This window comes from Diorhabda sublineata, chromosome 2, assembly GCF_026230105.1.
Source record: "Diorhabda sublineata isolate icDioSubl1.1 chromosome 2, icDioSubl1.1, whole genome shotgun sequence".
Taxonomy (NCBI): Eukaryota; Metazoa; Arthropoda; class Insecta; order Coleoptera; family Chrysomelidae; genus Diorhabda; species Diorhabda sublineata.
The window spans coordinates 3,109,541-3,123,184 of NC_079475.1; the positions used below are offsets into that span (position 1 = coordinate 3,109,541).

Sequence of the window (13,644 nt, forward strand, 5' to 3'; positions counted from 1 at the left end):
TGTTTACCGTTTCTTACCAATTTTCACTTGGGTTCGTAGCTCTTGTTGTACTTTTTAGCAGTTGTGATCTCGACTTTTAATTACATCAAATGCACTATTCAAAATTTATAAATATCAATAATTTATCGCATTTCAGATTGAATTCTTTTAAACCACGTATGCAAAGTTATTTTTAATACATCCCCAAATATTTACTTATGCACGACCATGTGTCTTGGATCAAGACATTTTTGGTATAGTATTTGTTTACCTACGTAATATTAAAATAAGAAACGCATTTTATACAAGAAGTTTTATTCAACTGATGTTTTCTCTTGCTATGTTTATTCCAACAGAAGTTACACGAATGTTGATCATTTTTGGTGTGTTTTCAACGTGGAATATTCTTTTCAATGAATCGAAAATGATCAAAGTTCTATTGAGAATGGTAAAATTAAGTGGAAAAGGAAATTAATATCTACAGTAATAGAAGAAAATAATAGACCAAATTTCCCGATCATATATCTAGATCGAAACCTGAAAGACTGAAGTAGGTTGTGGAGGGATATAATATTTTTATAAGAGAGAATTATATATTTACATTATTTTTGCAGATTACCCATTCATATTTGTACAAAGACTTGGAAATTTATGAAAGGATATAAAAAAAGTGGGAAGTATCTGTAACTTTGTCAAAAACATGTATACATACGTTAGCGAATAAAATTAAAAGCTAATACGGGATTATATAGATAATCTAATTATATGTTATTCTTACTTTGAAACTAGATATTTACCCTAAAATATGAAGAAAACGGCAACCTTGCGCATTTGTCGTTCATATCATTTTGCAATTACTAGCTAGTAAAAGTAGCACTGAAATTTTTGCCTGTGTTAAACTCAAATCGAAAACTGTATTTCTCAAAAACATTTTCAATGCGTTTTCAAATAAAATGAAATTGCTACAATTTGAGTTCAGAATCAGTTCATTACTTAACATGATACAAACATTGACTATTTTGCAATAACCGTTGGTGATATTCATTTTGAATACACTGTTTACCCTACCACTACATTAACACTCACAATTACACTGTCTGACGCGCGTTTCCATAGCTAAGCTGTCGTCTTCAGAGACTGAAGGTAAACTTTCGTGTTAGTGTAAACAGTGTGTTCAGTATGTAATTTTATGACATGATCAAAATATTCAAAATACAGGACAAATAATAAAAGATTTGCGAAAAGTGCAATTTGCTCATATTGCTTATAGAAGCCGTTCTGTGCAAATTTAAGCTAATTACAGTTTGTTTGTAATTTAAAAACTGTATGTATCTTTATTACAACTTGCGAAATTGAATAATATGATTACTGTATATTTTCTTAGACGTTTTAGATCCGTGTTTCCCAATATGCACCCCACGCTCTTCAAGGGGACAATTTGATTGTAAAGGGGGGAATTGGAAAATAGACTCGATACAAGTTTAACCCTTTTCCTCTGGGCCATTCAAATGCAATGCTTGATTTCGGTGCCCAATTGGAAAAAAAGCAAATTCTCAATTAATTGGGCAAAAAATAGTATACATTAGTTTGACGAGACCCAAATATCAACTGGGTTTTTGTCAAGTTAACCTCTGCTTCGGCTTTTGATTAAAATCTTTATTAAAATGATTTCGAATTTGAATTTTGGTTTTTCATTATATGTTTTGAAAATTTACTTACTGTGTGTGGTGACTTCCTAGAAATTTGTTATTTGAATAATTAAATTTTTTAATATTAAAAATTATGTATATGTTGCATAGGGAGGCATAAGAATTTTAGAAGGGCTTGGGCGGGGCGTGGAACAATTTTTTGTTCTGGGAAACACTATCTTAGACGGACTGTAAATTCATGGAACATGCAACCAGGAAATTTCTTTTTTTTCTTGGAGTTTTAAAGAGCTATTGGCAGTTATTAACATTCCCATTTGTAAACTAAAAAATTATTTTACTTCTAGGTTCCACAACTGATTATTTTCACGTTTTTTATCTTTACTACGCATTATACAATTAAATATCTCACATAAAAACTGTAAAAATTGTTTACTGAGCGTATCCTTTCATAAGCCTGTGGCCTCTTTCGCAGCAAACTAGTGAACTTTTTTTCTTAATTAGTTATGAAATCTGAAAACTTGACCTTGTTGGTTGTGTTTATTGCATATACAGTGTGGAACAACGAAATGGTATAAATTCGTTAATGAATAAATCAGGGCGTGTGGACAAAAACGCTTGGAAATATCGTTTGCACTTTTAACAACGTATGTTTTTAAAATTATACAGGGTGAGTAATGTAACAGTGGCCAATAATAATTTTGACAAAGATATCCTACTTAAAGTTGTCTGCAGCTAAGGAGAGTACCTAATAAACAAACTATAAAAAGTGGAAATCTCTATAATACTTATAGATTATTATACTACCCCTCCCTTCATGTCTAGTGGATATGTTTCAAGTGTGTTAATGTAGGAGAATTTACCTAGTAACAGTTGAATTCTCTCTTTCTCTAGTATTCATGATGTCATTACTGCTATGTCAATCTCGTAAATTTTATATTTGTAATAAAACAGTTTTATTAACGTTTTTTTGCTCCTAGCAACTTCAGGATTACAGTTTACCTGTTCTAAAATTGCCGAAATATCATGAGACATTCTAAATCTACAAGTGGTGATGATAATTGTTGACATTGCTTAATGAATTATCTTTGTTTTAGTGGGTTGAATTTCCAAGACTTGATGGTTCGCCAAGGAGCCATCGATTCTCCTCCAAAATGTCCATTTATCTTAGGTTTTGAATGCGCTGGTGAGATCGAACAAGTAGGGGAAGGAGTGGAAAACTTAGTGGTAAGTATACAAGAACAGTGTATTCTTTATGTTAATTTCAATGAATTATTTTGGAATTTAAGGTGCGGTATAGACAATAATTGGAGGTTATTTTCAGAGAGAAAAGACAGATCAGATAATTTCATATGTACCGACCAATAACAAAATCTGAATTATTATTTGAATTTTTTAGAATGTAAATAAACATGCATTACTATTATGGAATGCTGGAATTTCTGGAACCGTTGGCGTTATTCATACCAAATACACCGTTTACGCTACCACTACACCAACTACACTGTCCGACGCGCTAAACTGTTTACCTTCAGTCTCTGAAGACGATAACTTGGTTAGGTTAGGTCGAAACGCGCGTCAGACATTGTAATTATGAGTGTTGATGTAATGGTAGTGTAAACAGTATATTCAGTATGCATTACTATACTGAAAAATTGTGATCTGCGAGTGAATTCAATTTGTGCTGTGTTCATTTAAAATATTGAGTATAAAATTAGTCATTCCGCGATTCAGATAATTTTTATGTTTGCCATGTTTTTATTTTCGTATGTGGAAATTGCTTGGAGAAGTATTTTTTTAACTGTATATAATGACGATAATGAAAAATTTGTGATAAAAATAATTTTACTTCGTTTTATATATTTTTATGGATTTACGATTATTCCCTTTTTAGTAGTGACAACAACTTTCAAATAACCAAGTTTCCTCTGCATCCAATAATCTGCGAAAAATGTTGCATTCTCGCATCAGTATGTTGCAAAAGATTAAAAAAAATATATCTGTTATGAAACCAATTATATTCAAATCTAATTTGAATTTCGGACAATTCTTATCAAAATTCAGATGCGTCCCAACATTCTTCTAAATCTCTCTTAAATAACATTATAATTTAAAGACGATTTTGTCACGATTAAATAAATATCTAGGACCTCATTTATTCCGAACTAATAATGTAAAATGGTCACATTTATGATGGAAAAACTAAAATCTTACAATCTGTTGTTTTGTTATGGTTGTACTTGGCTTGTAAATGAGTGTTATTAGTATGTTACGTACCAATCCCGAAATTGTACAAAACCGGCTTCGTACAGCGACGATTGTACCGAGACGGCTCGGTACAGCTATTCTTGTACGAAGTGCAGTCTTCGCTGCTGAACCAGTAATAAACACGATCATTTATCATAGACGTGTTTTGTTAACAGACAAATACGAATTTTTATTTATTTTAGTTTTCTAGTAATTTTTTTTTAAATATACAGGCGTATAATTTTAACATATTTTAGTCAATTGCTTGCTTTCAAATCATTAGCAAATTTCAAACTTAATTATAAACATGCTTAATTTTTCAACAAGCGGGGAAAATTACATACTTTAATCGAGTTAAAAGTGAGATAATGATTAGAAAGAAATTCAAGTTGTTATCAATAAAATATGCAGTCGAATTTTGAAAAAACTAACCACATCTTACGTGTTACAACCTCAGTGTGGTTAGGTTAGGATGGGTTAGATTAGGTTGTTTTCGATGGCATTACAATTATTTTTTAGAGTCACTTCAGACAAATTGTTTTCAAACGTGATTTTCATTTGATCTACTGCCATTGTGAAAGACAGATGTACACGTTTTGGCAGACGTGAGTCAACTAACCAAACGATGCCAAATCATAACGTCAAGCTCTTTACTAACATCGAAATTACGCGTTCAATGCTATTCCAGTAGCGAATATTGTACTCCGTATAAGAATGGCTGTACCGAGCCGGCTCGGTTCAATCGTCGATGTACGGAGCCCGAGAATTCCGGCTTGTACGAAGACGGTTTTGTACAAAATCGCTTGTACAAAGCCGGCTTGGTACGTAATAAGTATAATTAGAAGTCAAGTGCTGTTACTTAACTTTTGCGATATAGCAACCCTGATGTGAATGTGTTGAATAAGGTTTGACATTTGTAATGTTGGACGCACTCAGAACGTGTTGTTTTCTATGACTTTCGGTATGGATTAAACCTACAGTTATGTGCCGATTAATTCGCTTCGACATCGATGAAGTACAATCTCGAGCAATCGTATTTCGTTGTTTTTCCGAATTCAATAGTGGTCGCACTTCGTTACAGAATGAATTTTGTAAAGGTTGTGCAAAATCCGCTGTTGTGTCAGAAAACATCGATACTGTACGTAAATTGATATGGCAATATCGTTTTGTTACATACTGTGAAATTGAGGCATAGTTCCACTGTATATATTTAATATTGCTCCAAAAAAAGCTCGTGTCGGTTGGAACAAATAAATGCTGAAAAAATTTAATCACGGTGCCTCAAAAGACGTCTATAAGATTGTGACAGGCGATGAATTCTGGATCTACGCATCTGAACCCGAAACTAAAAGACAATCGACTGTATGGGTCTTTCAAGACAAGCAAAATCCAACAATTGTTCGCACACGAAGCACTTCGAAGCAAATGGTTGCCTGATTTTTCGGAATAACTGGTCATGTCGCCACCGTTCCATTAAAGTAACGTAGAATAGTCAATTTTGAACGTTACACCAGCATTTTTTGCCAGAATTGTTCGAAAAAATCAGGGAAACCAATCACAGAAGACAAATAATTTTCCACCACGTCAATGCGAGTTCTCACACATCAGTTCAAACAAAAACGGTTTTGAACATTCAAAACATCGAATTGACGAGTCATCTGCCATACAGTCCTTATTTGGCACATAATAATTTGTATGTGTCAATATATGTAAATAAGAAAGATGTATCTTGTTGGTGCTCTGACGTTACTGTGGTATTTTTGGCTCTTGTGCATTTACACGATGAAGCCTATTGCTTCAGTACCTATGGATCGACGGTTGCCGACAGTGATGGAATTAGGCGCATTGTTCATCATTGCGCTACCAAAAATAAACATAGAGACAGATTACTTCCGGTAGGATAAAAAGTGCACCAATCAATTGGTTGGTATTACCGATTCTTCCCTCTAAACAGTTGTCGTACATTAACATTTATTATGCATAGGTACTTCTTTGAGGCATTGTCCGTCTATACAAACTCCTATATTGTGTCCATTGATTTAAAAATAATAATGCAAATACATAAATTATGTCAATTTTAAAATATAATTGTGTTCTGATTACCTTTATGACATTTCAGGTTGGAGACAACGTTGTAGCTTTACCAGAATATAGAGCCTGGGCCGAATTAGTATCGGTACCAGCAAAATATGTGTACAAATTACCTAATGGTGTGTCCTATTTGGACGCTGTTACCATCACAATGAATTATACAGTGGCCTATATTTTACTCTTTGAGCTTTCTGGTTTAACTCAGGGGAAATCCATACTGGTGCACTCAGTAGGAGGGGGAGTGGTAAGTAATATTCTTATGCACTATCAAATAAATTTTGAAAATATGGATTGCTTTTAATTAGGAAATATCGGAAAATCAGAAAGGCCGAAAATATTTTCCTCGCGCGTGTATAAATACTTTCTAGTGTCGAAACGCTTGTGTAGATATTTTCTTATATTTGATATAAAACTTCGATGTCATTAACAAAGGACTTAAATGTAAAAATATATTCAATTACTAATTTTCACCAGTCATCACCACAACAAACAAGTATATATTGTATTGTTCTGTTAGTGCGGAAATGCATTCAAACGGGAAAACCTGGTAGTAAATTTCACATTTAGCTCCTATCTAATAAATTATGGAGAGGACTATAAGGAATAGGTCATTTGTAACTACTTAAACTATTTTATATGGTAATATTTTCAATTTGATATACATCAAACAATCCATTGTTCTCCACAAACACTAACATATGTCTTATTTTGCCCAGCATACTCACCATCACAATCATAACAGATAATACAGATCATTTGTTAAAAATTATATAGTGCTAGAACTATAACTAATTTCAATTTTTTATATTGAAAATATTAGGGAACTTAATAAAACATTAAAAATGACGTTTTATATTGAAAAGCATTGTAGCTTTGTTTTTTCTAAACACATTAATTCTTACTTATCCTCATTTTCACTTGTTAAGGTATCTAAAAATGTAAATTGTTCTTATTTGTATTTTATATATAAATTTTATAGTAGGACATGTGGAGTAAGTTCTGAGATGAAATCATCTGCAACTGCACTGTTCGTATCAAATATAGCAAAAATATCAAGCACATACACCGCAACTTAATTTGCTTCATGAATAGATCAGCTCTAAGCGATTTTAGGCAATTGCCACAACTGTTCTTTAATATTGATTTTGTTTTTGCTGTAAAAGAAATAATGATCTTACCTATAAAAACAACAATGCAAAAAATTATTTATAAATACTTCTAAGAACCATAATTTTTTAACGGCATAGCTGCTAAAAGTTTTTTCATGTATTAAGTAGATGATTGGAATTGATTATTACATTACATTATTAAATGACCTTAATGATTGGGGGTTAAAATCAAAGGTTCTCACCACTCTTCAAGTATGTACAGCGTTGCAAAAAAGCGAAGTATGTAACAACCCGAATCGTTGCGTATAAATACCTACTGTATCAAATTACCAAAAACGAGGTGGTCATTTACAGAAAATCAAAAATTTTCCCTGCACCTGGTACCTTTCAGTGCTAGGTTTACCTTACCTTACCTATTAAACTTTTCCATTGGGCTTGTAGTCTAATACAATAACTGTAACAAAATTGGGTTTATACAGATATAGTATGGTTTTAACTAAAATTTTAGTGCCTAAACACTGCATCTGCGCACATTGTTTCAAGTAGAGTAGTGTTATTTATCTAGAATCAGCAACAACATTGTTAAATAGAGTAATTACTTCAAACACTTACAAACCATCTTCATATATTTCGCCGCATCAAAATATTCGTTCCTTTTTCTCGAAAACTTGATTCATGGATGACGTAGAGTGGAAGATGCAGTTCACCATCGGCAACAAAATCCATAATTAGGGTTATTCTAAACGTATATTGGGATACTGAATGCGTAATTTTAGTGGATTAATTGTAAAAGTTACAGTTATTATTCTACTCTACTAAATAATGCCCATGACTTATTGTTCGTTTCTCATTGGTCTTCAACTGCTTTCACAATTCTTCTCCATAGATTACGATTCTGTGCTTCTTCGGTTTACCATTTGGTTTGACCTCCTTTTTCTTGTACCTTTCCCCATTCTTCAATGACCCCTTTGCATACCTATTTTCCTGCATCCCTTCAACATGCCCCAACTATGTCACTCTTTGAGATTTTACTTAACTTCTTACTAATGATTATTTATACAAATTCTTCAGTTTTTGGTTAGTTCTTCGCCTCCAAAGTCATTCATTTGTTTTTATCCCCCAATGATTTTCCCATATAAACGGTTATGTTTATTCAGCTTTTGTTAAAGCACATTTTTACTTCAGTATGTGACTAACTGTTGGTCGTATTACTGTCCAATATATTCTGATTTTGGCTGCTCTAGATAACTCCTGTAAATTTATTAAATTACTTAGTTATTCCAGGGCTTTATTTTCCTTCCTTATTCTTTTATTTATTTCAGTCAATTCGTTGTTTTTATTTGCTTCCTGGTATCCAAATTCACAAACTTTTTCAATTCTATATAAGCATAATACTCCTTTTTTTAAATAATTTTTTTTCAGCCCCTTCTACTTTAAAGAATCCTTTTTTGCTCTGGTTATGAAATCCAATTATTTGCTGTTTACAGAGATAATAAGCTCTGTTCTTCGTACAATTTTTTCACACGTTTTAATCTCTTTGGAACCTTAATTACCCTGATACAGTTCTGTCGTTTGTTACTATACTGTGTTAATGCTATAATGTTATCTTAACCAGCTTCACATTTTTTTCAGGATTCCTAGTAGCTTCAAGACAACATACATTTGATTTCTATCTGTTGTGTCGATAAGCCTGCTTAAAATCCTTGAACATAACATAAAGGCCTAGATTACCCTTATAGATTTTATCTACTATAGTTTTAAGAGCTTTTGTGTTTGTGTTAAACTAATGATTAATACTCGAATTAAAATGAGATTAAGTTGGAATAACTTATTATGACTGATCTGTTATTAAGCTTTATACGATACCGTCTAGTTTTTGGTTACAATAAAATCTATTTAATATACCCCAACATAGATTATCAAGGGCTATAATTATATCCGTTGGAGTCATATTTGAGAGTGAGTAAAAAGTAAACGCATGAGCCTTATTCCAGAAATAGTTTCAACTAGAAATGAATGTTTCGATGATTCATAACATTATATTAACTACAAAAAATATCCAATGGAAAACTAACAATGTCATTGTTGTCATTAAAGAATCGAATTAAGTCTTTAACCTCAAGTAGGGCCCCACAGCAACAAGTTGACAGGGATTGTCTGGAGAGTTCATGGCGCCACGACGGCAGCCAACGGCGCCCTCGAGTCTGGTCCGCAGCGACAGCATGTCGGAATAATAATACATAGGGGGACGAGCTTTCCTTCCAGGAACGATGACTCGACGTAGGAGTATTAAAAAGAGAGTTGTCTCAAAAACGTTCCCTATAGAATAAAATTTTCTCAGTTACTATTACTGCCGAATACAAACAACCGATATTAATGGATTTAGTTTTAGAAGAAATATCTATGAATATGAATTGAAACCTTATTTATTAGTGAATGTACCAGCCGTAGTATCTTGTTTTGATATGTTTTTTTAGTAAATCAATAATCTTAGGATTTTCAATCAGCAGCATTTCAGTTATTTCCAATTAACCTCAGATAGGATGAAAGCTGTATACTATATTTCTCGTCTAGTCGGCTAATACATTTTTATTTTGTAAAAGTCTACCCATATCTCATTTTATTTTGATGTGTTATTCATTTCATATAATAATCCAAATTTTCTTCCAAATTTTTTCTACCTTTTGTCCAATAAAAACTTCAATTTCATTGTTCGCTTATGATTATAAATTATAATTATCTAAACACTAAGCACTCTAAAATTTGAGAATGCCTATAATATGTCGGTTTTATAATATTATGGTTCTGCAGAACATACGAACGAATAATTCACTGTAAGATTCTTAAGATTTGGGTTGGGTCTAAATGGAAGAATTAGTATGAACATTATGTCCTAAGCGATTGAGCCTGTATGGACAATATCATTGACTAAACGATCTTTCCAATTTTTGTAATAGCAAAATATAATCTGATTAACAATTTTTTCAACTTATATGACTTTCAAACGATGTAACCACCAGGATGTAATCACTTTTTTTCGAACCCGGTCATTTCCAAATAGCGACGGGAATCTAGAAAAGACTTTCTCTAATAATTATTTTAATACTCATACTAACATAATAATTTTCATAAAAAACTGCCTCCGTTTTTCAAATGTTGAAATCGATTTCTCTGATGAAATTTGTGAATATAAGAATATTTACTGAGAACTATCATATACATTGATGGGATTACACAATTTTTATTTTTAGTTCCATTAGTGCAGGGCATAGTGGCGCATTCATTTGCAAAATTGTTTTAAGTCGTATTTTTTAAATGTCCGGGAGGTGTCGTCGTCGTCGGCTTTTCTCTCACTCATCTTATATATTGAGATGGGAGTGAGATAGAAATACTTCTCTCTGGAAAGGGTCAGCGCCTAGGGAGCATATTGTTATAACATAAATAAAACATAAAAAAACAAAATTCTTCGAATCTATTTAGGATAATTTGTTTAAGATTTAAGTTGAAATATTTGATAAAAAATTAAAAATTATAACATTTCAATTTTTTAGGTATATTATTTAATTCAAGAAAATTAGGATTTTCGCCGATTTTGAATTTTAAAAAATTCATAACAATTAATAGATTGTAAAGAATATAAAAAAATTATCTCATTGCAAAAAATGCATTTTTTCGGGCTTAATAAGTTTTTCGTTGTTTAAACAATAACAACAAAAGATATCAAGTGTCATCTCACACTTTTATAATCAGGAACACCTCCCGGACATTTAAAAAAAACAATTTCGCAAACGAATGCGCCACTATGCTCTGGTCTACATGGTAAAAAACACCAAAATGTACGATAATTTAGAGAGTAAAATCAATCCCACACCTGGTTTATATTACAAAAAAAACTTTTTTAGACCACACGCATATCTTCAATTTTTTTATTCGAATAGCAAAGGTCAACAAGTGTTTTTATAGGTCTCACTAGAAAAATGTTTATCATGAGATTGAGTATGAGGTAACATTGCCATACTTATTATGATGCCGATAGACTTTATGGGTCAGTACTATCAGCTATGCGGTACAAAATTATTTTTGTAATGTGAATATCGAAATTCAATTTCATGGAAAGAAAATAGGGAATTAAAACTAAATCAAACATATCTCTTTGTAATAGTACTTGAAAGGTGCCTTTAGTGCCACTTATTTATCTCTTCAAAACTACACATTATAATATAATAACCTCCACTACCCAAGAGGGGTAGAAAATGCTTTCAATGGGACATAATCTAAATAACGCAACTCTCCGCATATTTTGTTTCTAAAATTTTAAATACAAAATATCCCACAAGGGGGTGGTTGCGTATCGAGCTCCACCCTCCCTAACCCATCCTTAAAGTATAGTTTGTACTTATTCGACATTAGTAGCGTAATTTGACTTTGTCTCGAATTTTGGCATTATTTACGAGATTTTAACAGCAAACTGCTAATGACGCTTACGTTACTAACTTGACGCAGCGTTCAACAGCTTGGGTGTAACACGGAAACTTTGGAAATTGTAAAATAGTTCAATCTTCTGTCACACATGACGAAGAAATAATACGTTTCAAATCGTTTTCTGAATATAGTTAGTAGCAGTTTGCAGTTTTGCCAGTCTTTTAAGTATATGTAATCTTGTACGCCAAAGTTGAAAGCAGGAATTTGTAAAGCTCTTATTGCCTTGCCTTTTTCATTCGATTTTGCTTCTTCTTAAAGTCAGCCAGTTCAGGGTGTCCAAAAAAGACGTTTCTTTGAATCACCGGATCAATGACTCCTTAAAGAGTTGAATTTATATATCGAGATTGTTTTAAGTAGATTTTGAGAATCATACACGACGAATTCAATTTTATGGGCCAAAGCGTAAACTCGAACATTATACGTCACCAAATATTTGTAGTCTCTGTTGGAGCCGGTGTTCCAATATACAATTGGTGCAGCCTATTCGCTAATGTCAACCATCTGGAATGGGATCCCTTCGAACCAAAATTTCACTACTATTTCCAGAAATAACGGCATGGTATACTCCTAGTAAATATTTTTGATCTGTACATAACTCATTGTCATCTATGTCAGCAAATTGAGCTTCAACCGGAATAAAATCAGTTATTTGTAACTTTGCGCATACACATTTTTGTTTACCTTTGGGTCCTAAGAAACCACTTGGATCAGTTGTGGGTCCATCTAAATGCTAAAAGAGATCGCGTATAGGAAGTTCGTTTCCGTGTAATTGGTAAAGAAGCCATTGTAATGGTATTCGAAAATGTAATATAAGAAACCTTAAAACTCCTCTTTTAAGTCCAGTATTGATTGATGTTCCATCACAGCCGCCAGTCAGAATATTTCTAGATAACTAATTAAACTTGATTTGATATTTTCTGCTTTTATGAAGATCCAGTTAGAGGGGTTACATGTCCAATATATTTTGACCCTGGCTCTTGTACTAATACATAATGTTCTTCCATGATAACTTTACGATGAAAAATGTTTCTTTTATCCTCTTGAACTAAAGTATTATCTTTTCGTCTATCAAAATATAACCCATTTAGTGGTAACATGTTGTCTTCTTCCTTCGTGTCGTAGTTTGTTTCTTTGTATTCGTACTTTCATTTTGTCTATTACCTTTACAGTATCTGTGGACAAAATAATTCCGACATCTTCAAGGACTGCACTTGCGATTATAGTAGCACTTCTGTGTAAGATACTCCGGTTCTTTCACAAGCTAATGCAAGTGAGGGCAATGATAATCTCATTTGACTTCCTACTTTCCCTCAGAGCTTATAGCTAGTGTCCTTTTAGTTGTAATTTCCACAGTAGTTAGTTAGTAGTTACTTTTTCATCCTCTTCATTTTTCAAAATATTGTCCAGTTTATTTTTTATTTATTGTTATTTATTTATGCTTAATATACCTTCTTATAATATCCTTTTCCTTTCTTTGTTGCTGTTCTTGTTTTTTTCCAGGTAACTGCAATATCAATAGAACCCATGACCATTTTTCTCCCAGTTCGTTGATCAATAAGAAACATTTGTTCTTCAGGCACTTTTCGAGGTATTTTTTTAATTTCACTATTATCTTTCATTTGTTTCACGTGTCCTAGCCATCGTATTCGCCGCGATTTTATAAAACTGGTGATAGTTTCTTCATTTAAGATTTCTCTTGAGTTTCCAGTAAAACACTGGAAGACCGTGTTTAGTAAGGTGGCAGGTCTGTAATTATAGCACATTTATGGATTTCCTTTTTTTGAATATGGGCCATATTGCTCTATTATCCCATCCATCTTGCATTTGTTTGTTCTTCTTGCTCTATTATCTGGTGTAGTCTAGTCAGTAGTTCAGTTTTCTCGTATTTTACCATTTCATCAGGTGCTTTATTTATTTTTTAATGGTATCCTCCACTTGAGCGTTGAGCGTTAGTGGATGTTCTTCTCCGTCTATATGTTGTTTCAACTGCCTGCACTCTAGTCTTTTCCTATTTTGATGATTAATTTATTGGTAATTTTTTTGTGCTGCTTCTTTTGTTCTCCTCTTATTCTTCCATTATGTTATTTATC

At 32.5% G+C, this 13,644-nt stretch overlaps 1 protein-coding gene across 1 annotated transcript in view; it reads left to right on the forward strand.

Annotated features, from left to right (window-relative positions):
- LOC130440553 (synaptic vesicle membrane protein VAT-1 homolog-like) overlaps positions 1-13,644 on the forward strand; it is a 62,472-nt gene that overhangs the window by 25,477 nt on the left and 23,351 nt on the right. The window contains exons 2-3 of the mRNA XM_056773799.1: positions 2,723-2,852; positions 5,992-6,207. Of these exons, the coding sequence (XP_056629777.1) occupies positions 2,723-2,852; positions 5,992-6,207 (346 nt within the window). The remainder of the gene's footprint in view (positions 1-2,722; positions 2,853-5,991; positions 6,208-13,644) is intronic.